The sequence below is a fragment of the Passer domesticus genome, chromosome 7, assembly GCF_036417665.1.
Source record: "Passer domesticus isolate bPasDom1 chromosome 7, bPasDom1.hap1, whole genome shotgun sequence".
In the NCBI taxonomy this organism is placed as follows: domain Eukaryota; kingdom Metazoa; phylum Chordata; class Aves; order Passeriformes; family Passeridae; genus Passer; species Passer domesticus.
The window spans coordinates 7997441-8022384 of record NC_087480.1 but is presented as its reverse complement, the minus strand read 5'-3'; the positions used below and the strand labels follow the sequence as shown (position 1 = coordinate 8022384).

Below are 24944 nucleotides of genomic sequence, written 5' to 3'. Positions count from 1 at the left end.
GCGGGCCCGCTCGGCTCCCTCCTCGCCCCGCCCCGCCCGGGCCCGCTTTGTCCCCGCCGCAGGTGGCCCGGACCCCGCCCCGGCAGGGGGACAGCCCCGGTGGCTCGCCCGGAGCGGGCCCCGCCGGCCCCGCGGCGATGCTGCGGCTCCGGGGATGCAGCGGAGGCTCGGGCAGCGGGCTCCGGCTGGGCGGGCTGGACCTTCAGAACAGCATCACCCGGGGAATGGGGCACCGGGCCGCTTGGGCTGCTGATCTCCCGGCTCTCCCAGGTGTTCCTGCACGGCTAAGCTGGATTCAGGACGAGAGCTTTCTACGGAGCATCTCTGTGCTGGTTGGGGTTGCGTGAAATGTACCAGGGCAGCGGGCTGTGTTTTGGGTTTGTGCTGGAAACTGTGTTGATAATTAGGGATGTTTTCCTTACCGCTGAGCAGCGTTGACGCAGAGGAAAGGCAAGAACTTTTCTGCTCCTCACCCCACCCCAAAATTGCAGCAATGAGCTGGGAGGGGACACAGCCAGGACAGCTCACCCCGAGTGACCCGAGGGACATCCCACACCCCATGGCATCAGCTGGTATAAATCGGGGCCAGAGGAAGGGAGTGGGGACATTCAGAGTGTCTTCCCAAGTCACCATCACTCCTGAGGGAGCTCTGCTGTCCTGGGGGTGCCTGAACACCCGGCTGCCCTGGGAGGTTGTGAATGAATTCCTTGTTTTGCTTTGCCTGTGCGAGTGACTTTTACTTTACTTATTGAAATGTACTTAGTTTCCTCATTTATACCTTTCTGATTCTTCCCCCACATCCCACTGGGAGGAAGGGATGGAACAGCTGTGTGCAGCTGAGCTGTGAGCCGGGGTTAAATGAGAAAATACCCAACCTATAGAGTTTGCTGTAGGAAAGTGCTTTGGTTACAGAGAGCACAGTCACATTTGCTTGCCCAGCTGCAAAACCAGGAAGGACAGGAGAAGAAGATTCCTTAGGACTCAATTCCTACTCCTCATTACTTTGTCACTGTGCACTTCTTTGAAGGATGGTGATTTTGAAATTACAATAGAGAGCCTTTGTTTTGTTTATTAAAGCCTTTTAATTTTTTTTTTTTACTTATTTTGTGTCTTCACAGCAAGATACTGAATTGAATAGAGTTGCCATGTAGTCACAGGAATTTACAGACATTGTGCCATATGACTGATTAAATACTATCTACAAGGATCTCACTGGAATTATAGGCATGCCATAAATCACACAACATATAGAGGAGTAGTTTTGATTATGAGAGCCAATCTGTAGGGGGTAATGAATACAGCCATTATGATCCAAACCATTCAAAATGTTATTTGTGACTCCTAAAGCATGCAAGCCAGTTATTGTTCTGCTTTTTAGGAGTTCACTGAAGGGTCAGCAGTCATCATTTCATATGAGACATTGCTCTGGGTTTTTACATCAGAGGCAAAACAAATCTGAAATTTTGTTGTTAATTATCAAGTATCTATTAGACGTGGGATAGAAAAAGTTGACAAGTTCAAGAACTTGCACTTTCACAAACATGAAGCTTTTCCAAACCCAAGTTAAATGAAAAGCATTGTGATACCCAATTCCAGTAGCAGCACTGTGAGGTTCACTTCCTTATTCCCACACCCATGAATGCTCTTGGAGAGATTTAATCAGCCACTTCAAATCCTCACAGCGACTCCCCTGCAGTGAACTGGCAAATAAAGTTATTAGGTCTCCTTCACCTGGCCACAAAAGGACAACAATGCTGGTCACAGAGTGAGGGTAGTCCTGCTCAGGGTAATCCCTGTGGCTCCTCAGAGGAGTTTGGGCACTCAGGAGAGCCCACACCAGTGACTGTGGCCAACACCTGTGGCAGAGCCGTTTCTGCCTTCCATTTGCTGCATTAGGAACACTCTGAGAACCAGAGTGTTTGTCTGGGGAGGAGAGAGCTGTGATGGTCACTTGAAGAGAAATAAAACCCTCCCTAAAGCACACATTCCATTTCTTATCTAGACAGAAGCAAAAGGTTCCTACAAAGATTATGAGCCTGGCTGGGTGCCAGCATCCAAAGAGCTGCCCATCAGCATCCCACTGACCTGAGCTCAGCAGCCAGGGAAGTCAGGGAAAAGTGAGGCTGCTTTTTGAAGCAAAGCATGAAAAGGAAAATAAAAGCAAAGGGAAGGACACATCACATGAAAACAACCTGCAGAAAGCTGTGATTCCATCTTGGGCAGACTAAACATCAGAGGAAGAGTGTCAAGCACAAAAAGTGTTAAGGCAAGAACAACAGCAGCCACAGCAGTGCTGTTACAGACAAACCCAGGCCTGCAAGGACTGTAGTTTTCATCTCCTTTTTCACAGGGAAAAAAGCCAGTAATGGTTTATCAGCACAAGAAAGGCACCCAAGGACACACAGGAGCATTTGGAAGTGCTGAGGAGTGGCACTGCCTCAGATAACCAAACTTTCTCCAACTCAGTTTGCCATGGGGAAATCACAGATTCAAATGTGCTAATATTTTCATCCGTTTATCCTTTTGTTGAGACTACAGCCTTGAAGTCCCCAATGTCATTTTGATCCCACATCTGCCTGAGTGATCAGAGGGTGAGCAGCAGCAGCAGCTTGTAGTTCCCAGTGAGGATACACGTTGGAAGGTGCAGCCAACCTGGGCAAAACAGCTCTGCTGCACAGCACAGACTACAGCAAGAGAAAATTGCCAGAGGACATCATATTAAACTGATAGTGGCAACCTTCCCACTTAGCAGTAGCACTATAGCACAGAAGATGCACTAAGGAAGAATCACTTCCTTTTTTTTTTTTTTGACAAATATCTGTCAGTGCAGGTGATGCTGACATAAGGTCTGGAACCATATCTAGGGGACCCTGAACCAGCTCCACAACCCTCCCAAACGTACTGAAGGGTTACTGGCAGGCTTGGGGTTTAATTTCTCAAGCCATCCAAGATAAAAGGCATTTAATATTATCAGCCAATAATCCCATTTTTCACTGTTTTCACTGGTTATCTCTGGACCTTTCTAGCACCTGCACATGAGCCTGTGCCACAAAAACACTTACCTATGTGGTTAATTGAAGCAGGTGATTAACCAAGAGTTTCACTGCACTGGGGAGGGTCTTGCATTCCTGCAGGGAACCTCCCAGACTCAGTTACCCAGATCCAGCTGTGCTTTTGTTGCCAGGCAGGAGGAGGATTATGAATTTCATTACATCTTCCATTTCCCAGCTTCAAAATTCCTGTGAGATACAGCTCTGATGTTTGAATGTATTTCAACAAATCTAAACAAACAAACAAACCAGAAAGTGTCCTTAGAATGATATCTGCACACTGACCCCTCTTGATAGCAAAGCCCAGGCACAGATTGCCCCAGGTCCACATGTGAAGAACTCCTTAAGCAACAAATTTTGTGCATCTCATGCCTTCTGCTTAAAGCAAATGAAGTGCTTGGGTATCTTGATCAGCCCTCACTCCTGAGCTGCACATCAGCCAGCCAGCACTGCTGGTGAATTCCAGGGGGAATGTGAAGTCCCAGGAGATACAGACACTGCAAGGCCGGGTGTGGCAGGAGCAGCTGGTCAGACACCTCAGCTGGGGCTGTTCCTCCCGGGAGCCACATGCCCTGTCACCCATGCCTAGAGGGGTCAGTGCCACTGTCATTTAGCAGCCACTTGTTGGCTTCTCCAGGCCGGTGAAGGGAGGCTGCTGCAGCTGGGCAGGCAGGAGCTGCTCCCGAGGCTGCAGAGCCCTGCTGTTCAAGGGCTGCCCTCTGCTGACGGATCCTGCACGGACGGGCACAGCCCCTGGGGACGGGGGAGTGCCGAGGCAAGCACTGCCTCGCCCCTCCGGGCGAGCATTCAGCTCTGCAGGAGCACACACTGCGCTCCTTGCTCACCTCCTCCAGCTCCTGGCAGGGAAGTCAAGCTGCAGGTGCATCCTGGCTGTTCCCACCTGCATCCACCTTCATGGAAGAGCATACAAGGGTTTCAGGGACCTTGGGTAAACTCCTCCTTGCACAAAGGGCCAGTGAAGTGGCACTAAGAGGCACCACCTGTAATGGTGAATCCATGTGATGTCCCAGGCTGCCCTTAGCACATCCTTGAAGGGACAATATTGACCCACAGTCTCCAGATTTTTGTATTTTGTATTTAAAAGCTCTCCCAAAGTTTACCTCCTGAAAAATAAGGTAACTTCATCATATTTGATTTTAAAAAATGTGACCAAGATGCAGCTTCTGAGACACCTAGCATTAATTATTTTCAGATGCAGAACTACAAATAAGATTAATAGCAATTCCAGCTGTTGGAATCACTTCTTCATTTTTCATATGTCGCTTTTTTTTCTTCTGCCACAGAGAACTGAGCAGACATAAAACCTCCTCAGTCCATGTATTCTGCACACCCAGACACTGGTAGAGGTCAAGACGTGGTTGTTGGTGAGGGCCAGCACTGGTGTCACTGTACAGGTGGAGAGTCCTGCACCAGCACATCACAGGCATGGCCACACACAACAGTGACAGCCCTGCTGTGCCTGCCTCACTGCCCTGCAGGCTCCACCCCTAACCCCAGGGAGAAAGGGCAAGAACAATTTCTGGTAGATTGGGAACACCTCAAAAGGCAGATGTTTGAATCTGTTCTAGTGTTTTACTACTCTGACAGAGAAAAAAAACTCCAACCCAACACTTTTTAAATGTTTATTTCAACATAGGAATTTCCTCTATCTCATTTGTGCCCATGGCCACTTGTCCTTCCACTGGATACCACCAGGAGTCTCCAACATTTACCTGGTCAGGAATTTTCACACGTGGGCAAATCCCCCTGAGATGGCTCTGCCCCAGGGTGAACAGACCCAGTTCTCTCAAGCTCTCCATACCCTCACTACCCCTTTGTTGGACTCTCTCCAGCAAATCCCTGTCTCTCTGTGTGCACTGGGGAGCCCAGCACTGCAGGGATGATGCCCCTGAGCTGCTGCCCCTCTCTTCTGCATCCTGGAGCACAACTGATCAGATGGGAGTGATGGAAAGAAAGCACAGGGTTAGGGCTAAGCTGTAGAGCTCTACTCTAACAGAGCAACATCCAGCTTATCAGCACTCCCCATTTATCTTCCTCTGCTTGAAAGCTTTAAAGATAATTTACAATAACTGCCACACACAGGAGGATTATTATTATCTCACACAACTCCCATGAGCAGCTCTCTAGCTTGGACAAAGAATACAGCAATTAAGAGGTGGATACACACAGTTGCTGGACATCCCCTCTTAGGTCAAAATGCCACTGCTGCCTGGTCTCAGCCCAGTATTTTTCATGACAACTCTGTGAAAAGGCAGAAGAAAAAACCCCCTGATGTTTGTTTCCTTGTATAGATATGTGAGGCCAACTGGAAAACTGTATGGGGGGGGGAGGAGGGTCATCATTGCTCAAATAAATCTCTTTCACAATATGCTCTGCAGAGTCAAGTACTGCACAAGCCAATAAATTAATGTCTCGCCCTTTCATAGTTTCTTACTCTGTTACTGCTCTTCATTATTTGTTTTCAGACAGCAAAAGGAAGGAGCTGTTACTTCCATAAAAACAGTGTCTGTTGAAAACCTTAGGCACAAATTGAACTAATCAAAGTCCAGCAGGTCTAAAAAGAAAAAAATGGCATTGGGATATTTAGATATGCAAAAAGCAAGTAAGTGGAAGCAGAACAGAAGATAACAAAGAAGCACTTTCTGTGAGGCTGGTCACATAATGGGACAGGTTATCTACCAAAAATATAGTGTCCATCCCTGGAGATACTCAAAGGCCTGTGCAGCTTGCTCTGACCTGGGTGAGCAGAGGGGACTGGACTAGGGCTCCACAGGACTCCCTGGATCTTGAGTAACGTGTGATTCTGTAGCATGCTGTTCTGTTAATCACCATAATATAATACCAGCCTTTATTCAGGAGGGTACTAAAGGATAGCTTCAAATTTATGCATGAACCTACAAAAATCAAAGGAGTTACGGTTAGTGGAAAAGCAAACTTTCTGGCACAGCTCATCACTTACTGCAGTTAAAGACAAATTTACCCATAGGCTTATACAAGTAGTCGTGCTCCTTTCTGAAAGGCCTTTTGTGTGCTGTTCTGTACATAGCACTTGGCTTCACTCATTTTTCGTGCTCCATTTACTGAGCATTATAGTCTGAGCAGAATTCCACACCAAAGCCTGAAGCACCGTCACTAAAGCACATATCAGTTTCTAACCATGTGAACTGAAAAGCCTCCAGTGCATCTTAGCAGGAGACCAATAGTATTAGCAAAATACTAGGAAAGCAAAAGTAGCAGCTGTAGACAGCATAAAGAACATGGATTCATGACTCCAGCAGCACGTCCTCAAAACCAGCCAGCAGTTTCCTACAGCCTTCCAGTTTGTTCACAAAATGAAGCAATGTGCTTATAAGCAGTTCTCAAACAAACAAGGTCCCATATATGAAACTAGAGAAAACACCTAGAAAACAGACACAGATAAAACACAATTTTTGCATTGCTGATATTCCAGCCAGAAGCAGCAGGTAAGTTTGCCTCACAAGGTTAACAGCGTAGCGTTCCTTACACTTACAGGTTCACTTTGGCTCATTTAAGAGTGGTCATTTTCCAACATGTGTTCAGCAAATTGGGAATGACAGGCAAAAAAAGCACAATGGCCTTCCATGACTGAAGAATTGATTCTGCCATGCCTATGGCTAATGCTCATATATTTAACAGTGTTAGAATCATGCCAATAGCAGAGTTCAGCATGGCTTTCAGTTAAAAAACAAAACCCAAAAGAATCTCACCAACCAAAAGAAACAAAGATACCTCCCCCTTTTTAACTTCAGAAAAAAGGCCTTTTGCAGCATCTAGAAATCAAATTTTAGCATGATTCAGCTACTCGAGCTGTTGTTTTTGTCCCTCTGTACGTGCACTGGGCTTGGTGCCCAGCTCTGAAAGAGACAAAGGTAGCAGAGACACAGCTTTGTTTCCACCCACAGCCACTCACTGCCAGAAGCAGCTGCCAGGACCCAGCTACAGCAGAAATGAGGTGCTGAAGATCTGTGACACTCCAATTAGCTCATTTTATTGATTCTTGGGAAGTGACTGGGTTAATTCACATTTCCTGCACCAAGGTTCCTCTGCAATGGCTATTCCTCACTTTGCCTCCTGGGAAATCTCACTTTCTGTAAGCAGAATTTTGATGACATGAATGTCAACCTTTTGTTTTTTTAACAGGAGTTGTTACAGAGCCCCCTGGGAAAAAACACTCCAGAGAGAACCCTCCTGCACAAAGAGAAATGTTTTATTTCAACAGATCTCCATGCATGCTGTGCTTGTGCTCCAGCCAGGAGCATCACTGCAGTGCAGGGGCACACCCTGACCTGCAGACAGTGAAGGCACTTGACTGAACCCAACAGGCTCAGCAGAGAATCTGACATTTACCTGCAAGGGGAACTTGGACTTCTGCTGTGGACAAAAGCAGAAGGCAGCACATAAAGTACCAGAGAAGTCCCCAGATCCAGCAGTGGCTGAGACCAGACAGGACACAGCACCACTCAGACTGAACAGCACTCAACCCACACAACTTTTGGAAGGAGAAGGAAAGAGGCTCTGATTTCTGATCAAAACTGAGCAGAACAGTTCAGCTGGGGAAAAAGCATTGAGAATACTAGATCAGTGCAGAGGAACACCAGAACTGTGAGTGCAAAATATCAAGATAAATGGAAGTCAATCTTCCTCAAGATCAGCTTTGTTTACTGCCTGAATAATGAAAACAATAACCCTTTTTAAACGAGCACCTGAGTACTTAACAGTCCACACACAAACATCTTAATAGTTTCTGGCAGCTAATATGCAAAACTAATTAAGTTCAACTTATATCTCCAAAGTAGTCATACTGGAAAAAACAAACAAAAAAAACCCCCAAAATTATTCAGATCATTAAGAGGTTACAGAGGAGACTTTGCACAGAACATGTAAAACCTGCCAAAGTGCAGGCCATTCATGTTGCAGGAACCCCTCCCAAAGTCCCTCAGCCCCACGTGTACCTCCAACACTGCATGTTGACAGCAGCCAGGAATTCAGTCACTCAAAGCTGGGTTTGACCCATCCTCTTCTGTGTATTTCTTAGCAGCTAATAAGAGTTCCCTTCTCCCATTACTCATCCCTAATTTTTGCATTTACTATTTCAACTATAATATGGGAAAAGCAGGAAAGGAAGAGCAGCACACACACAAAAAAATAACATACCCAAAACCCCAATGCTAAGCCCATGTGCCTCCTCCTCCAGTTTGGACTTTTAGTTCCAGACAAAGGAAAGCCACAGTGTGCCAAGACTCTGGAATTAAGGTACCTGTAAGCAAAGTGATGGCATTGTACTGCATAAAGCAGCTTCTTAACTTGTATGAGTCAATAAATATGTAGAACATATATAGCAAACCCTAGAAGTGTCTGGGAACAGCTCACAGAAATCCCAGTCAGTTACAGTCTTCTACACAGATATTGCATATATTTTAGAAATTGATTTTTGGAGCCACAAACCAAATGTCTTCTTGTGCCACCTCCTCAATTCTGTAAATTCAGTGGAGCTCAAAGTAACAAAAGAACCCTGAGCGGGTTTAGTTTGTTTCATCCCTGCAGGTATTTTCAACTCTGAGTCAAATTCACCCACTGCATTAACTGAAGATAATTTTATATAATGTGTGTACCATTCTTGTATCTGTTTTGACTGATAATAAACCCCCTGTTTTTCTTGTCCAAGACAATTCTTTACAAAGTCATAGCCAAATTCATCTGAGTAGAAAATAATTAAATGGTGACACTCACTACCTGCCTTTCCATGTCTTCATTCTTCCACTAATGGGAAGGAGAGAATTCTGTGCACACTTTTGAAGTTTTCCTCATGCAAAACTATCATATAATTACTCTTAATTCTACTTAATATCCAGTACTTGATTCCCCATTCTTTCAGAAATAAAGGTGTGACAAGATCAGGAAAAGTAGAACTCAGAAGGTAACAAGTGCTAGCAGGATCACTGCTCTCAGGCACAGGTCAAAACTACTTTAGACAAAAGACAAATTAACAAAACAGAAAAGAAGCAACAATTTCCAAGTGTGTGACCAAGTTTAATGATACATTTGTTCTCTGAAACATTTGACCATCAATAACATTTCATGGGTTATGATGCCCAGAAAGTTACTTCATAGGTGTTTTATATGAATATTTACAAAGACTTTCAAAATTCAGTGGCACTAAACAAACAAGAAGAACTTAAAACTTTAAGCTACAATGCTTAAAAAATGTAAACAGTTTATTTTACATAGTTGTAAAATATAAGAACTTTCTAATGCAGCTTAATTTTATCTGGAAGGTGAATATATCCTGGTGCCCGTGAACACGGAATGAGAGAATTTTTTACACGAGTATTGTGCTCCAGTGTGCAAAAAATTATATATAAGAAAGGAATCTAAAGTCCACAACAATTAAAAGACAACAAAAAAATTTTCACATCCTGAAGTTGAGAAATTTATAAAAACATTTACACATGGTGGCTGACCCATCAAAAACTTGCATAACTTAAAACTCTGAATATTAGCTACTACAAATTCAAGATCTTTTTCAAATGGAATTTTGTGCAAAGATCAGACTACATTATTCAGCATTTTCCCAGCCCTCCTTTCCCACCCCAGCTCCTGACATCTAGTGGCCACAAGCACCACTAAAATGCTTTTGAAACAGGTTCCAATTCGTGCATGGATCCAAAAGGCACACACATGTGCAAACACCATTTTGTGCAGAAACCTGTGCAGGTTCACAATGACATGGCAAACAACTGTTTGTAGAAAGTTTAGAGTCTAATGTTTGGCAGGATTATTCTTACACACTCCTCTCTATCCTACAAGCCCAGGTGTTAATAGGCACACTGCCTATCCAAGGATCCAATATTTGAGTAGCCTTAAAATAAAGATTTAAAAATAAATCAGCCTGTAACATTATTATATTAGATACTTTGCTTTTGCCTGCATTATTTATGGAATTTAAATCCCACAGTACCATAGCATTATGCTGTCAGTTGCAAACCAACTAAGATACATATTTCTTTTTGTTAATGAAGACTTTAATTGCTCCAGTAAAATCAGCTGATAAAAGCACTTCTGTGTGATCTGTCTTCAGAGCTCCTTAACAGGAAAGAAAATAAACTGTTAGTTCTTTAAAAAATATATATACAAAAATCACACTCTCATTAAAATATATGACATCACTGTGATACCCTCCTTCCTTTATCATATTTCTGATTTCTAGCCAAATGCAGATGTTCAAGAAACATCTGCATTTCTAGGAAAGAAACCTTTTCATTAATGGTTGGTGCAGCTCTACCTCCTAACAGCTCCAATGTAAAAGGAACACTTAGGATGGCAACTGTACCCCTCATTTCACATCCTCCCTCAGCTTTTAAGAATGCAACAGCTGCCAAAATGTTCAAGGTGGAATGCTAACTTGGAATATATACCCGTGCCACTGCACAGACTTTTCTTCTCAAGAAACCCCCACCCAGATGGAAAGTATTCATAACATTTTCCTGCTCATACCATGGTACCAAGCAGAGTTCACCTTAAACACCTACCAGAGGGTATGGTGTCTGATATCTCACAGTCTTCTCCCTTACTTTCAGCTTCTTGCTTTTCAGAAGTTTCCAGTGACACCATCAAACCAGGATTTGGAGCAAAGATTGCAGAGGTGACGACTGCATTGTGCGCTTCAGAAAGACAATCCAATTTTGATTACCTTGTTTCAAGAATTTGTTCATTTTACAAGAATAGCAGGCAGAACTTCCAAAAAATATACAAGAAGCTCAGTGCTAGGGGCATCAGATAAACTCAGAAATCAAGGAACAGTCATTGTTCTATAATCTTAGGGATTTCAGAAGGTGCTCCAAGTGTCCAAAACTAACTGGCAAGAGGTCCAAAACATATTTGATATAAATATGGCCCACATTTTCCAAAAACAGTGTGTATGTGGAGCAAATAAAAGAGCTGCTTTTTTCCCCACCCATTTTTTGTTTTAGCCTCCTGTGAAAGAGAAAGCTTGCATTTGTTTTCAAAGTCACTTTTCCATAAAGGATTATGGGTTGACAATTATTTTGATTTCTAAAATCAGTCAGCAAAACATTACATTAATTCAAAATGTCTTACTGAAGCTGGACAAACCAAGCTACTTTGTCTCTTGCCATCCCAAAGAGTCTCCTGCGAACAAGGATTCCTGACAGACCACCAATTACTATGCATCCTGCTAAGAATTTGTTCACACTAAATGCATAGCAAATAAAATATTCCAATTTTCAAATCATATGACCTTTGATAAAACTAAGATCAGAAGCTGTTTTTTACCTTTAATGCCTTCCCAGAAGTCATTTCGATCTCTTCTTACAGATGTAAACTTGCTCAGGTCATGGTATGTACTCCAAATGTAGACATATTTATCTTCTGAACCACTTACAATGTAGGTAAAATCATGGCTAAAGATTCAAAGAAGGAAAAACATTTTTTTTAGCTGATAAAGCATGCATTACAGCAGCTCTGCTTCTCTAAACTCTGATACTAACTGGGCTACAACACAGTAAGTAGAGGTGACTTTATCTGGGAAATTTATCTGGAGCAGGGGAACTGAGCAAGATGATCTCCCCAGGTCCTTTCCAACCTCAGCTGCAGCACAGCTCCTGCCCTCACAGCACCAGTAATGGACACACATCTCACTGTCCACAGGACGCAAATGCATTCACTCACCCACAGGAGCTCCCAGCTCATCACTCTTCACCAGAGTCTTTTTTTACCTTTGCATTCCAAGCCAAGTGGCATTTCAGAAGTTCAGTTTCATGCCAATGTAGATTATTTAAACAGAACCCTCTGTGCTTCAACCACAGCATTTCCCAAATCCATCAACTCCATTGTTACAAAACTGTCTTACCTAAAGCTGGCTTTGATTTGGCTGCTGCTGTTGACATAACCTTTGTACTTCATAGATAAAGACAGATCTCTTAGGTCATACAACCTGATTCTGGAATCATTTGATGTCACTAGTATCTAGAAAAGAAATAAATAAATTTAGGCATGGAAACAATTAGCCATCTGCAACCATTTTTTCACCTGCACATTAATCAGAGCATAACATCATTAAAAGAATATATATTCTGTTTTACTACTACTTAGTACTGTATTAGCCTGAATCAGCAAAGAGTAAGGCTCATTTCAGTAGTGTTAAAAGACTTACTAAGCATTAGATATAAACATATCTATAGATATAAATATAAGCAATAGATATAAATATATTAGGTATACAGACAGTACCTTATTTTCTCCTGGTAAAGGTTCAATGCCAGTAATTTTTCTTCCAACTCTATTCCGACCTCTGGTAGAACGCACGTGTATTTGTGTGTGATACTTCAAGTGCTGAAAAGATATCAAAATGTGTCCCAAAATGAAAAAATTCTGCAAAAACATTTGTTTGCTTCAAGCTCTAACAGGTTTGTTTCTTGCTGTTTAAATAACCATGACTTCTAAATCTGTTTGTTATTTAACATAAAGTATCCACAGCCTCAAAGCTTTTTTACCTCTGTGTCATAAAAGATGCATCTTCCATCATAGGTGCCTATGACTGCGTATTTGCCATTCTGACAGAAGTTGGCAGCTGTGATCAATTTTGTCTGCCCATCTACTTCATTCCATAATGCCACTTTTTTGTCAGGAATGTTCCAGAGTCGGAGTTTTCCATCCAATGAGCCACTTAGGAAGTACCTGTCATCCTGAGAACACACACAAGGTTTAATCCCCACTTGTGCTATGACTAAGTTTCTGCTTTCCTTAAAACCTTCCCACCCCAGCTCCAAACAGCTCCTCTACAGAACTTCCCAATAAGAACCCTCAGATGAACTGATTATAATGTTTAAGAAATTTGTGGCAAATGGAATTCAAATTCTTACAGATTTTTGACATGATTACACACTTGCAGTTATACCTCAGGGAAGAAAACTGCTCACTGTTAGCACAGGTAGTTTCTACCCTCTCAACACTCACCCTGCCAGGAGCTGGAAGCTCCTTTCATGGTTTCCCATACATCTACTAGTTCTGTACGTTTAGGAAACACTGATAAACACTGTTCTTTCACTTGAGCTTTATTACTATTAGGAGGCTTGATTATAGTATTTTTTAAAAATTATAAAAAGTAAGTTGAAATTAATCTCTGGAGGCTTCTAATCCACCTCCCCTGCTGGTAGCAAGGACAGGCTGTAGTGGATTATGTTCTGTCAAGTTTTAAAAATTCTCAAGGATTCTGTGATCTCTGGACAATCTGTTCAATCTTATTATGATTTTTTCCCCACAAATATTTAAACACAATATCCCACACTGGAAATTCCAACTTTTCACCAAGTTACTCTACACTATACCAACTGTGATGGTACAGCCAACAGACAATTCACTTTCCACTTCACTGTACACATGGTTAAACCCCATGGACAGTCCTGGTGAAGTTCAGTGAAGATGAACACAAAGTCCTGGAATATTATCCATGAAGCATTTTTTTGAAGTGCACAAACTCTATTATTAAATAATGTTATTTTTTAAATAAAAAGAAAAGGGAGTGGAATGTTGTAATTTTTAATTCTACCTCTCTAGAAGTAAGAGGGCAGTCACACTTACCCTTGGATGGAAAGCTATCGCAGTGACAAAGTCTATATGCTGAAAACAGCAAAGACATTCTCTTCTTGATATGTGCCATAATCTGACAGTTTTATCCATAGAAGAAGAAAGCAAGAAGTAATTCTGTGAAACAAGAGAATTCCACACTTATTAACAGACATGAAAGTAAGTGGAAATACAGAAGCAATTTGACTGGTAGAGCCTTACCAAGGTTACACTACCATGAAATTCAACATTTTATATTTTCAGATAAAAAGGTTTACCCAAATTACCATTACTGATCAGTGCTTTCCTTAAGAGCTGTACACTGACCCTTGGTAACAGAAAATTTTCTGGAATAATCTCAGTGAAAATGAATACTTGGAATGTAGTTGAAGTATTCAGAGAAGAAATGGCACGACAGGCTTCAGAGATGCCTGAGATGCTTCGACCAGATTGTGCTCCTAAAAGTACAACTGCATTCCCATGTGGAGAATTATCTGAATAAGTCTGATGTGAAACATGGTAACTTTTTAATTTTAAAATAAATGTATGTGTTCAGCAACTTCAGAACAAGTACAATTTGCACAAAAAGAAAAGGACACTGAAGACAGGAAAAGCAGTAACACCATACAACAGAAACCACACAGCTCACTGGAAAATCCTCCCACTCTAAATAATTTAACTTCATTATTGAGTATAGAACTGTAATTGTTACTGGTTTGTTTGGTCTTTTTAAAGACCATTCTTAATTACACAAATACAAGAAGGTTGCTCACTTTATTCCAACTATTTCAGCTAGGATAAATGTTGCCTGGACAAAACTTCTCTTAACTTCAAGGATCATTTCATATTGTTAAGATGCATGGTTCCAGTAGCAACTGACAACAGAAAACAAGGAAAACAGAACAACTGTGTAGCCTGCATTAAGGTGGCTTACTTTAGACCAGGAAAGATCAAGAAGATCTGCTGTGTGGCCTTTGTATTTGCAAAATGGTCGTTGACGAAATGGGGCATTTTTATCATCTGGGTCTTCATCAACTCCACTGCAAATCTATCAGAGAAATGTATAGAAATATTACCAAATATTAGCTGGAAAAATTTACCGTGAGGCACTTACTGCTTAAAAAAGTATTAGGACAATAACAATCTGAACAAACAAAATTGCACTAATAAACAATCAAAGTAAATGTCAAGTACAATGGGCTGTGAAACATCACCCTGGAAGTGCAAAATTAAGAAGTTCTGGATTTTTTCATTTTTCATTTAATTTTTCTCTTATTCAGTGGGATGAGTCTGACAGCAATTTAAATAAACACCTGAAGATAAGCTTTTGGAACAAAGTATATCAACCTTAAAAACTGCATTCCACTTCAGAATATAAACTGAGAGTTCAGCTTTCCAAGTTTCTAATGCATATCATGAATGACAACTTCCTAGTAAGAGACCAGTTCAGAATTAACAGCTGTAAAATAATAATTTTAAAAAGCCCTAGAAGTTCCTATACAAAACCTCTCCAGGAAAAAAAACTAACCCAAACCCAACTACTCAAAACAGCATCTCTGGTGTGTGTGGCTTAGCAAGCCCACTCATTTACATGAGTTAAAGAACAATTGCTGGCCTCCCTGCTTCCCCCTCTGCCAAAACAACACACTAAATAATGCTACTGCCAAGATCTTCACTTAAACCCTGATTTTGTCATCTGTTTCTTATACTACTGGAAGCCAAAAATAGAAAAAAACCACCTTAAATACATTCATTTTAATGGCAAGGTTTACTACAGTATCTGGAAACTCTACAAGTAAGAGTGAATATTTTTCAGTCATGTTCATTTTTTTTCTACACAGATGTGAAAAATTTAAGTATGTCAGGTATCATTATACTTCTGAGAATCTTATTGCTCACTTTGGCCTTCCTCAGAAAAAACAAGTCAGATGTTAACCACAAGTAATGGCCAGAGATAAAACACTAAGACAGGAAATTCAATGATGTGGGGTTTTCCCCTTAGCAATTCACTCAGCAATCTCCTCTGGCAGGAGGCCACAGCACAACTATGAAGATTTTATAATGCTTTAAATTCAGTGATGGGCTTCCTTGCTTGTACGTGGAATTAATATATTTGATTGAAGACATCTATTGATATGACAGTTTGACAAAAAGACACAAGCCAAGAACTCCTTCATGTGAGTTTGGATAAAGCAACAATGAAGATCTGGCATTACAAACCAGACCATCCCTTCCCCTCCCAAGGCCTGGTGTACCTACCCCTGCATCAGTATCAGACTTGGAAGAATTCAGGCTCTCCTGAGAGGGAGAAGGGGAGACACGGCCTGGAACACAGACAGAAACACCATGGTCAGCATCAAGTTCCCAAATACCCAGAATTTCTACTGCTGCACAGCTCCATGCTCAGGAGATACCTTCTGTGTTGTACTTCATGCGCATGTTATTGAAATAGTCAAAGGCATTCTTCAAAACCCATATCCTGACTACATTGTCCTGCCCTGCAGATGCCAGTAATCGACCACAGTGAGAAAATTTCATTGTCCAAACAGCACCCTGTCAAAATAAAGACATGATTGTTTAAATCACAAAAAGTGCTTTTCTGTGTACCAAAAAGACTTTCAATGTCAACTGACAAGATTTTAGACGTACACAAGATACCACAAGTAAAATAAACTGCAGATCAAAATGCTGACAAGTAATTGTTAAGACTGGGGGATTGTGCAACATATGTGCAAAAACAGTTTGAAAGAAAAAGCCCACAGGGCAGATAACTGCAAGAGAGGACTTAGAGGAATTCCACATAAGACTCATACAGTTGTCTGAGGGACTCAGAACCCCCTGCTTGTTTTGTGGAACTGACAAGTACTGTAGCTGCACTTGAGGTTTGCATGCTTTAAGTAGAAACTGTGATTGGTTTCACCAACTGGCAACCAAAATGGGGACTACATATATTGGTTATATTCATCATTGGCATGAGGGATTTGCAAAGCCTCTGATGATAACAATTCTTTCTCCACTGCAAAGTCCAAGGAGTTACTAGTCAATAAGACATAACCACACAAGCCGTATCCCATTTCCTCCTGCTACTGAATAAAGAGCTACTAGGCATTTCACTCCACCATGCTCCACCAGTCTGGAGGAATTTCCTAGGTTTAAGAAGTCAAACATTGGCATGATGGAAACTAACACAGATTACCAGCAAGAATGGAAAGTTCAGTTGTGGATGACAAGCTTGGAATCTCTGGTCACTGACTGCTGTAGGTCATTACCCTCAGCCCAACACTTAGAGATGAAAGATTGCTGTCAATGTCAGACAGCTGCTGTCAGCAGAAGTTTGGGAAATCAGGAATACTAGAATGTATTCCAGACTCCATTGGGAAGCATGTACACTTCAAACAGTGATGAATAAGTAGCTTTTCTGCCTGATTCTCCACAGGCATCTCTGCAATACCCTATCCTGGTTTCTCTCCACCTTATCATTCTGAACCACATGCTCCATTAACCTGTCCCAACTTTTGCCTCCAAAACCTATTAAGTATTTCTGTTCAATATTGTGTTCATCTGTCTAATAGAGTAATTTATTTACTGCTGAGCAGGTCAAGCTTGCTGCTCTGTGCTCAGTTCTGATAGAGGAAAACAGCCTATTTCAGCCTGAAGTTATAACTGCAGGAACTAAAAATACCAAATACCACTTGACACCACAACTCTTCAAAGGAGAGCTCTGGAGAATCCCTGATGCCTAGGAATCGACATGCTTTTTATCCCCTGAAGATCTGGTCAAACCAGACAATTTTTTTTTTTCTTTGCCAGACTATTATTTTCCAGAATGAAGTTTTTCCACAGAGAATAAACCTGACAGTCATTTTTGGAGGTCAGCAAGTAACGAAAATGAGAAGTTGAATCTCAGGCTGAACATATTGAGCAAAACCACAGATGGAATTTGAGACCTACCATATGCTCTCCACTGAGATCCTGAACAACTTTAATTTGTTCAAAATCATAAGGTCCCTTGAAGCCATGTGCTGCTTTGAACTTAACTGGTCTTGTATAGGGCATCCCTTCATCATCACTGGAAGAGGGATCATCTTGATCTGTGTGAAAGACTTAGAGGAACACAAGTTCAGTATTACATATTGCAGCACCCATTTAACATGTTAGTAACCTCTTGGGCAGTGGATTAGTATTGAATTAGACCATTTCTATAGGCAATTTAAAGATCTTACAGCAAAATAAAAACAGTATTGCTTAAGTTCTAAAATACATCTGCATTAATTTTAGGCTACAGCAAATCCAGACACTGAACACTGAAAATAAGAACCGCTATCAATTTTTGTTCTGCCCCTTTCTTGGCACCTGTCTTGCATTCAGCAGATCCTGCACTAAGTGATTTCTGTCAGTTTGATGTGTGCTGAAATTGAGTCTACTGTTTTTTTCTCTCTGAATACACAGCAATGGCCTGGTGATTTGCCCATGAAATACAATAATTGCAAAAGAGCTTTGGCCAACAGCCAGTGGCAGCAGAAGACACTGAAGTGCAGCATTTCCATGGCACTTATCTCAGCCTGTGGTTACACCAGCTTGCTGCAGCACTAGAAGTCTGTCTGAAAAACACACTGATGAAACAAGAAGGGGAGAATTCAACTGTAGTTGGGAAATCTAACAGGAGCTCAAGCTATATGAGAATTCTAATTGTGATACTGGTTGGCAGAAAACAATCTGAATTACTAAAGTAATGAAGGTAATCCCCACATCTACCTTTGCTGGAATAACTTTCCAAAAACATTTACATTTTGATATCAAAACCTTTCTGACAGCACAACAAAAAAATCAGAGCATTAAGCTGGTTTAGTTGAAAAGGTCTCTCAACTAAAACTTTACAAGAATTTATCCTTGTAACCTGGTTGTCTCAAAATGCCTACCAAGCTACAAGGTACAACTCTAAAAAAATTGTATCACCAACTGTAGAACAGTGGTAGAACACAGCAGTGTATGCTACTCTGCCAGCTTTGATTCCTAAAAGCACAAGGATAAACAGACTATCCTATTAAAAAAAAAAAAAAAGGATTGTCACTTACCTTCATCTCGAACGCTCTTAACCTTATTAACAGCACGTTCGCCATATTCTTCAGCAAGGTGCTTTGCTTTCTTCACAGATTTGCCAAGGAACTTCTTCAGTTGAGTCCTTAAAAGCAAGGGTACTTTTTCAACACATAATAATGGAAAATTGTCCTTTTTTGGCCACTATGAATCAGTAATTTTGACTTGTAATGCAGCCTTATCTTTTTCATTACTGCTTCTTAAAATAAGCAGTAAATTTGACAGCAGTTATGCAATCTTCAGTTCAACCACAGAGCTACAGGCTTATCTAAAATCAGGTATCATTTGTAAAGTGATTACTTTAAAGGCAACTTGTTCAGTAATTAGAAGGGAAGCTTCAGCTTAGGAAAATTAAGTCTGTTTTTTCTTCTAAGGAAAGGAACAAACAAAACAGCATCTTACGTTTTCTGCTTTAACCTCCCTCCATCAGTGTCAGTTTGCTGTGTCTGCATTTTGTCTTCATCATCAGACTGTGCTGCATCATTACTAGGAAATACAAAGTGACTGTTCAATGGGATATCATAATGAATCTAAATTGAGTGAAACATTAGTAAAGTCAGCTCTGCATTTTAGGATCCATTTTTATTCCTCTATGTAACACACTGGAAAAACATGGACATTATTTTAATCACAAAATAAACAGATCTTTCAATTCTTAGGCATCTTGATACTAAAGCTGCATATACTCTGCAGGTGCCAAAGATATATTATTCCCTGACACAAATCTCCAACTTAAGCTTATAGCAACACTTTGAAAGGTAAGAGCAGACAAAATACATTAAATTACTAGGAACTGGTAACATTTGTTCTCAGATCTTCCTTTCCAGAGATCAAATAAATTAATAGTTGTTAATCCTGAAATAGAAGTCTTTTCACAATAGAGTTCTAGAAAAGTGAATTTCTTAATAATACACCAATGCAAAAAACCTAGAAGTTGTCTGATGTATAAATTCATCTGAGCCTTTGAAAAGAACAGCTAGACTGATATGATATTCTGATCACTAAGCACATGTCTTTTTCTATCAAAGATTGCAAAAAGAATCCATTTTACATATTAGAAGCATCTAAAGCTCTATCAAGAACAGGCAAACCTCAAACACTGCACTAATGACAAGAGGTTTTCAGAGAAACAGTCTCCTATGAAACTCTGAAAGAACTACAGGAGGTGGTGGCATGAATAACATTCAGTACTTGAACGTAAAACGTGTTTAATTCAGCATAGAAATGACATTTAGTACAACAAAGGCTAACTGGAGATCAGTGGATTTTCAGATGTACTTGCTTGTCAAATTCCAGCAAGATCAGCAACTTTTAGTTAACTTGAGAGAAATCAATAATGAGCCTTGTTCATTGAGAACTGGGAATTAGCTCAGATTAGTCAGACAGATGGATTGGGGCTCTTTTTACCTGCATGAGAGCAGTTCCATTTATGCAAAAACTGTGAGAGCAACAGCATCTTATGAGCTGAAAGCTCTCACGATTCATACCTGACATATTCTTTAGTTCTCCTCATGATATGCAAAGTCAGGGGATTAATGCCTGTTGGCAACTTTTCTTCAGCCAAACTCAGAGGTATTTCTTCACCTGTATCAAGGTTTTTTATCATTACACTGGCTAGAATTTCCTATGGAAAAAATAAGATATGAAATGAAGAGAACTTAATTAAACTTGAAAACCTAGAGCAAAACAGAAATCATCAAAACTCACAAATTATTTCTCTTAATGGGAAATTCTGTAGCTCACTATATTTATTTTACAAAGGCTAAGTTTAAATTAGCATGTTAGTGCAAACATTTTCAACCACTAGACAAAGATGAACAGTTACATATCACAAGCTTCAATTTCATAAATCAAAAATGCAGCTATAGAGACATCAACCACTGCCTGACACCTTTCATGCTAATATCAAACATATTATGTAATTAAAAGACATTGCAGTCTTCCCCTTTCCTACTCCAGCTGCTGTATCTTATGTTAAGTTTCCTTTGGCTAAACCTATGGGGAGAAAAGGAATTTAGAGCTGACTAGCACCACAAAGGAAAAGGTTTATTTGGGGGTCACTTACATTGGTTCAGCAGCAGTTAAAAAAAGCTATACAGTGATAGACACAAATGAAAACTTACAAAAGCCAAATATCATCAGGATTAGCAGAATTATTAACTGAAGAAACTATTTTTTAGTATGAGGAAGATAATTTTCCTATTGCTGACTCCTTCCCCTTTTAGACACACGACAAAATGCCAGGTTTGCAGGTGTTCCCTCCCGTGGAAATCCACTGAGGTGTTTGCATAGCTACCAACACGAGCCTGATGGCATTTCAGCTCTGTTACAGCTCACACTTCCACAGGCTAATGCCACACATGACTCAAGGGACACAAAGTTCTTAGGTGGACAAAGCCAGCTGTGCCATCACTCCTATCTGCATTCCTGGTGACAGCATGGAGTGGTTCAGAGAACAAGGAGTGACCTGACTACGACAACTCATTTAACAGACAGGGAGAGCAAGCACAAAGGTGTTCCATGTACAAACCACAGCCATAGATACCTCATCTGTGAGCTCTCTGCCAGAGTTAGACCTGGGTCTTTGTGGTCCAAGTACTTCATTTGTTGTTTGGCCATCAGCTGCTTTCCCATTTTCCTGAAATTGTGCAGACATAGATTAAATTCTCTACCGTAACACTGAAGCAATAGAAAATGTTCCAGTCATCAAACTCACAACCACTTCCCAATACCTGGGCAGTGACGATTTTGTCTCCACTAGTTGCACTGGCCAAATCCAAGGAAGGCTGAGAATCTTTGGGCACACCTTCTGTCACTGAACTTGAAGTTAAAAGACCACCAGCTGTGAAGCTGTCTCGAGAAACTGAAAAGAGATTTATTAGAAAGAAGAGCATAACACTTGCCATAGGGATCAAATCCTAAGATCAGTTACAGGCCTTACACCCTTTCTGACCAGTTTGGTACTTTTTAATGATCAACTGTAACCATATTGAACTTATAATTACATATTTAATATACAGTTGGAGGGTCAGGCATGACTTCACACCTAGGCCTCTTAAGCTTTATTAACTTCTTCTTAACAGTAATTTCCTAGTAACCCAGGACTACTCATTTTCATAAGAACTCAGTCCACACCTTGACATGCATTTCTATGCAAATACAGACCACATACACATTTTATTTAAAGTAACTGTTTTTTAGTTTATGTATTGATGAGTCAACTTCTCCTTGCTATAGCTAGAGCTATTTTAATCAGTAGGAAGTCTTACCTTACGAGAAAGTCTGTGAATGAGGAACACTTGTAAAGCAGAAGGGTATTACTTCACTGTAATAAGCTAAGACTGTTGAAGGATTTTTTACCTATCAACTGAACTAAAATCACAGGACTGAATGATCCTTCACTCAAAACACAAAAAAAAATAACCCTGTAGAAAGTAAACCCATCTGAAATAGAATACTTGCCTTCTAAAACAGGTTTTTGCACCTCAAAATCCAGTTCACTCTTCTTCTTCCGGGGAGGTGGAGCTGGCCGTGCAGGAGGGGGAGGTCTCGGAGGAGGAACATTTGTGGGAGGCGGGGGCCGGGCTGGGACAGGTTTCTTTGTGCTGGCAACTATGTCAGGCTCCACAGTCAGCTGCCTTGGGGGCTTTGCTGGGGGCATTTCTTCTGCTGTAGAAAGGTCTTTGGTAGATAAATCTGAAGCCACTTTTTCTAAAGTATTTGCCTCTTTCTTGTCTGTTATGTCCTCTTTTTTTGATGTTTCTCCTTGTGCTTCAGTTTCATCCATTTTATGGTCAGTTGCATTTGTTACTTTTGTTGGTTTATGAGATTCCTGTTGGTCAGAACTAACCAAAAGCTTCCCAGACTCCAGTTCAGCGTCCTTACACACACTCTGATCCTCTGGTTCTCTAGTGTCTTCTGGTAATGGTATTTTAGCAGCTAGTACTTCTGGGATATCACTAATGATACCTGCTCCAGAAATCCAGGCATTTGCATCTGAAGTTGGAACAGTCAATTCATTTCCTCTAGAAGCTAAAGAATCATCTTCTAGTTGTTGGGCCTTCTGGCTTTCTTCTATAATACTGTCAATAATCTAGAGAAACAAAACAAAACATTCCACCAGTCACCAGGAGGCACGTCCTGGGTACACAAACCAGTCAGCCTGCACAGTACCCACAAGAACTTTTCCACTGAAGAGTTGTTTTATATACAAAATACAGTTTGTCTAAAAAGGAGACCAGAACCTTGGTGCAGAAATGGACATATTCAAAAGATAAAGTAACTAATTTCCAGTCTTCTTTAATATACTTGAAGAGAAAGTTAGGAAACAAAAGCTGTTCAGTCTTCAGAGTTCTCATGTACTGCTAAATATGATCCTGTAAATTACACAAATAATTCAAAACTGGCTAATACTAAATACGATTTTAGAATGCTTAATTTGATTTTTACCCTTTAGATGAACATTCTTACTAACATTAACAACTAATTCTAACCTATGGTAGTCTCAGGAAGAATACTGATGGTTGAATTATTTAATTTTTTTGTGTGATGCTGGAAGCTCAAAGCAATATTAAACTAACCTCTTTTGAATCATCTTGTTTCATATCTCGCACAAATGTTTCATTTCCAGCTTTGTGCAGTTTATTGTCCATATCCTACAAAAGAAAAAGTCATAAGACACTGCTACTAACTTCTTCACTAAGATGATCTAACAAAAATACGGCTCCAACAAATTAAATAGCATAAAGGACAAGCAATCTGACACATTTTCACACATCACTGCTGTCAGATGTTTAAACAGTAATGCTCAGTACACATGAGCAGCATTTCAGAGTCATGCACACTATGTAACAAAATAGGCAGTTATACATCAGAGGCTGCAACCTCAACTAAAACCAAACTGAAGGCAGCATGAAGTTCAGAGAAATAAACACATGTAATAATCTGCAGCAAGGAAATTCCACATAAAAATATTTTATCTTTTCTTCATCAGCTTTTAGGAATGGATGCAAGAACTGTGTAACAGCCACATATAGTAGAAACTAATGAAAAGCCACAATATCACATTGTCCATAAGCACATATATCAGCAATATTTAAAGTGGAACCTGATGGAATCCTTGACATTGGAAGGGATCTGCAGAAATCCAGTAGCCCTCAAAGCAGAGCCAACTAGAACAGGGTATTTTCAATCACTTGGCCCTGGTTGTTTATTTAGAGCGACTGTCTAGTACAGATATTTAAGAAATTTCTCCTTGGACTTTGTCTAGACTCTCAGACAACCAAAAGAACCTCTAGACCTTCATAACATTATGTTAGGATGGAGGAAACTCCTTCCTGCCCCAAACTCTTGCAGACATGCATCTTGGAGAGTTCTGACCTAAAGAAATGGCATATTGTGCAAAGACAGCTGCAATTACAGAAAAATTCTTCCTCCCTCTCCACTCCCTCCTGCCACAAAGCATTTCTAATCTAAATGCAAGCTCTACTTTGCTTTATTATTGAAGTCTATCTTCAAACGTATGATGACATAAATACTTAAGTGTAATCAGTGCCTACAGAAGCCCATTATATTAATTTCCAATTCTGTTGACATTAAACTCACACACCTATTAAACTTTGGACTTAGGAAATATTTCTTACCCATTCCAAGACAAACGATACCATTAGTCACACATTCACTGAACTGATATGCTACTAGGCAGAGAAGCTACTACTTTTTCCACTTTCAGAAATTTAGCTTTGAACAAGTGATTTAGGAAGAGACCTCAAAAATTTAAAAATCGAATAGCAACATAGAGAACTTCATAGTTAATAATTCATTAAGACATTAAAGTTAGTTTTGAAGTTCATTGATTGCACAAAGTTTAGTGGGAATGATAAAACAACATTGCTTGAAAGGCTTACACATGTAACACTTAATTATTAAAGGGACATTAAACAGAACACAAAATTGGGGATAAGGCCCTGTTCCCTAAGATCATAGCAAGATATGGTGCCACTGTTAAAATGCTATTGATCCAGAGCAGAGTACTGCTGACAGCTCAGAAACACTGGCTTCACTAGGATTTCCCAACACTTTGCAGACAAATCTTCATTAGGCAGAAGTGTTGTAGAGCAGCACCTTTGGCCCTTCTGAGAGCAGGAAATGAGCGTTATTTGCACGAGGTTC

General features: G+C 40.6%; 1 protein-coding gene across 2 annotated transcripts in view; it reads right to left on the bottom strand.

Moving 5' to 3' along the window:
• Positions 1–9101: 9101 nt before the first annotated feature.
• Positions 9102–24944, bottom strand: part of WDR44 (WD repeat domain 44) — a 22812-nt gene continuing 6969 nt past the window's right edge. For both annotated transcript variants that reach the window (XM_064426701.1, XM_064426702.1), the window contains exons 3-20: positions 23354–23428; positions 22236–22866; positions 21506–21636; positions 21319–21411; positions 20261–20397; positions 19176–19259; positions 18752–18858; positions 17628–17779; positions 16091–16229; positions 15936–16000; positions 14611–14724; positions 13692–13814; positions 12605–12796; positions 12342–12443; positions 11962–12077; positions 11385–11512; positions 10622–10753; positions 9102–10175 (exon numbers count right to left, since the gene is read on the bottom strand). In XM_064426701.1, the coding sequence (XP_064282771.1) occupies positions 10081–10175; positions 10622–10753; positions 11385–11512; positions 11962–12077; positions 12342–12443; positions 12605–12796; positions 13692–13814; positions 14611–14724; positions 15936–16000; positions 16091–16229; positions 17628–17779; positions 18752–18858; positions 19176–19259; positions 20261–20397; positions 21319–21411; positions 21506–21636; positions 22236–22866; positions 23354–23428 (2616 nt within the window). In that variant the 3' untranslated portion in view covers positions 9102–10080. The remainder of the gene's footprint in view (positions 10176–10621; positions 10754–11384; positions 11513–11961; positions 12078–12341; positions 12444–12604; positions 12797–13691; positions 13815–14610; positions 14725–15935; positions 16001–16090; positions 16230–17627; positions 17780–18751; positions 18859–19175; positions 19260–20260; positions 20398–21318; positions 21412–21505; positions 21637–22235; positions 22867–23353; positions 23429–24944) is intronic.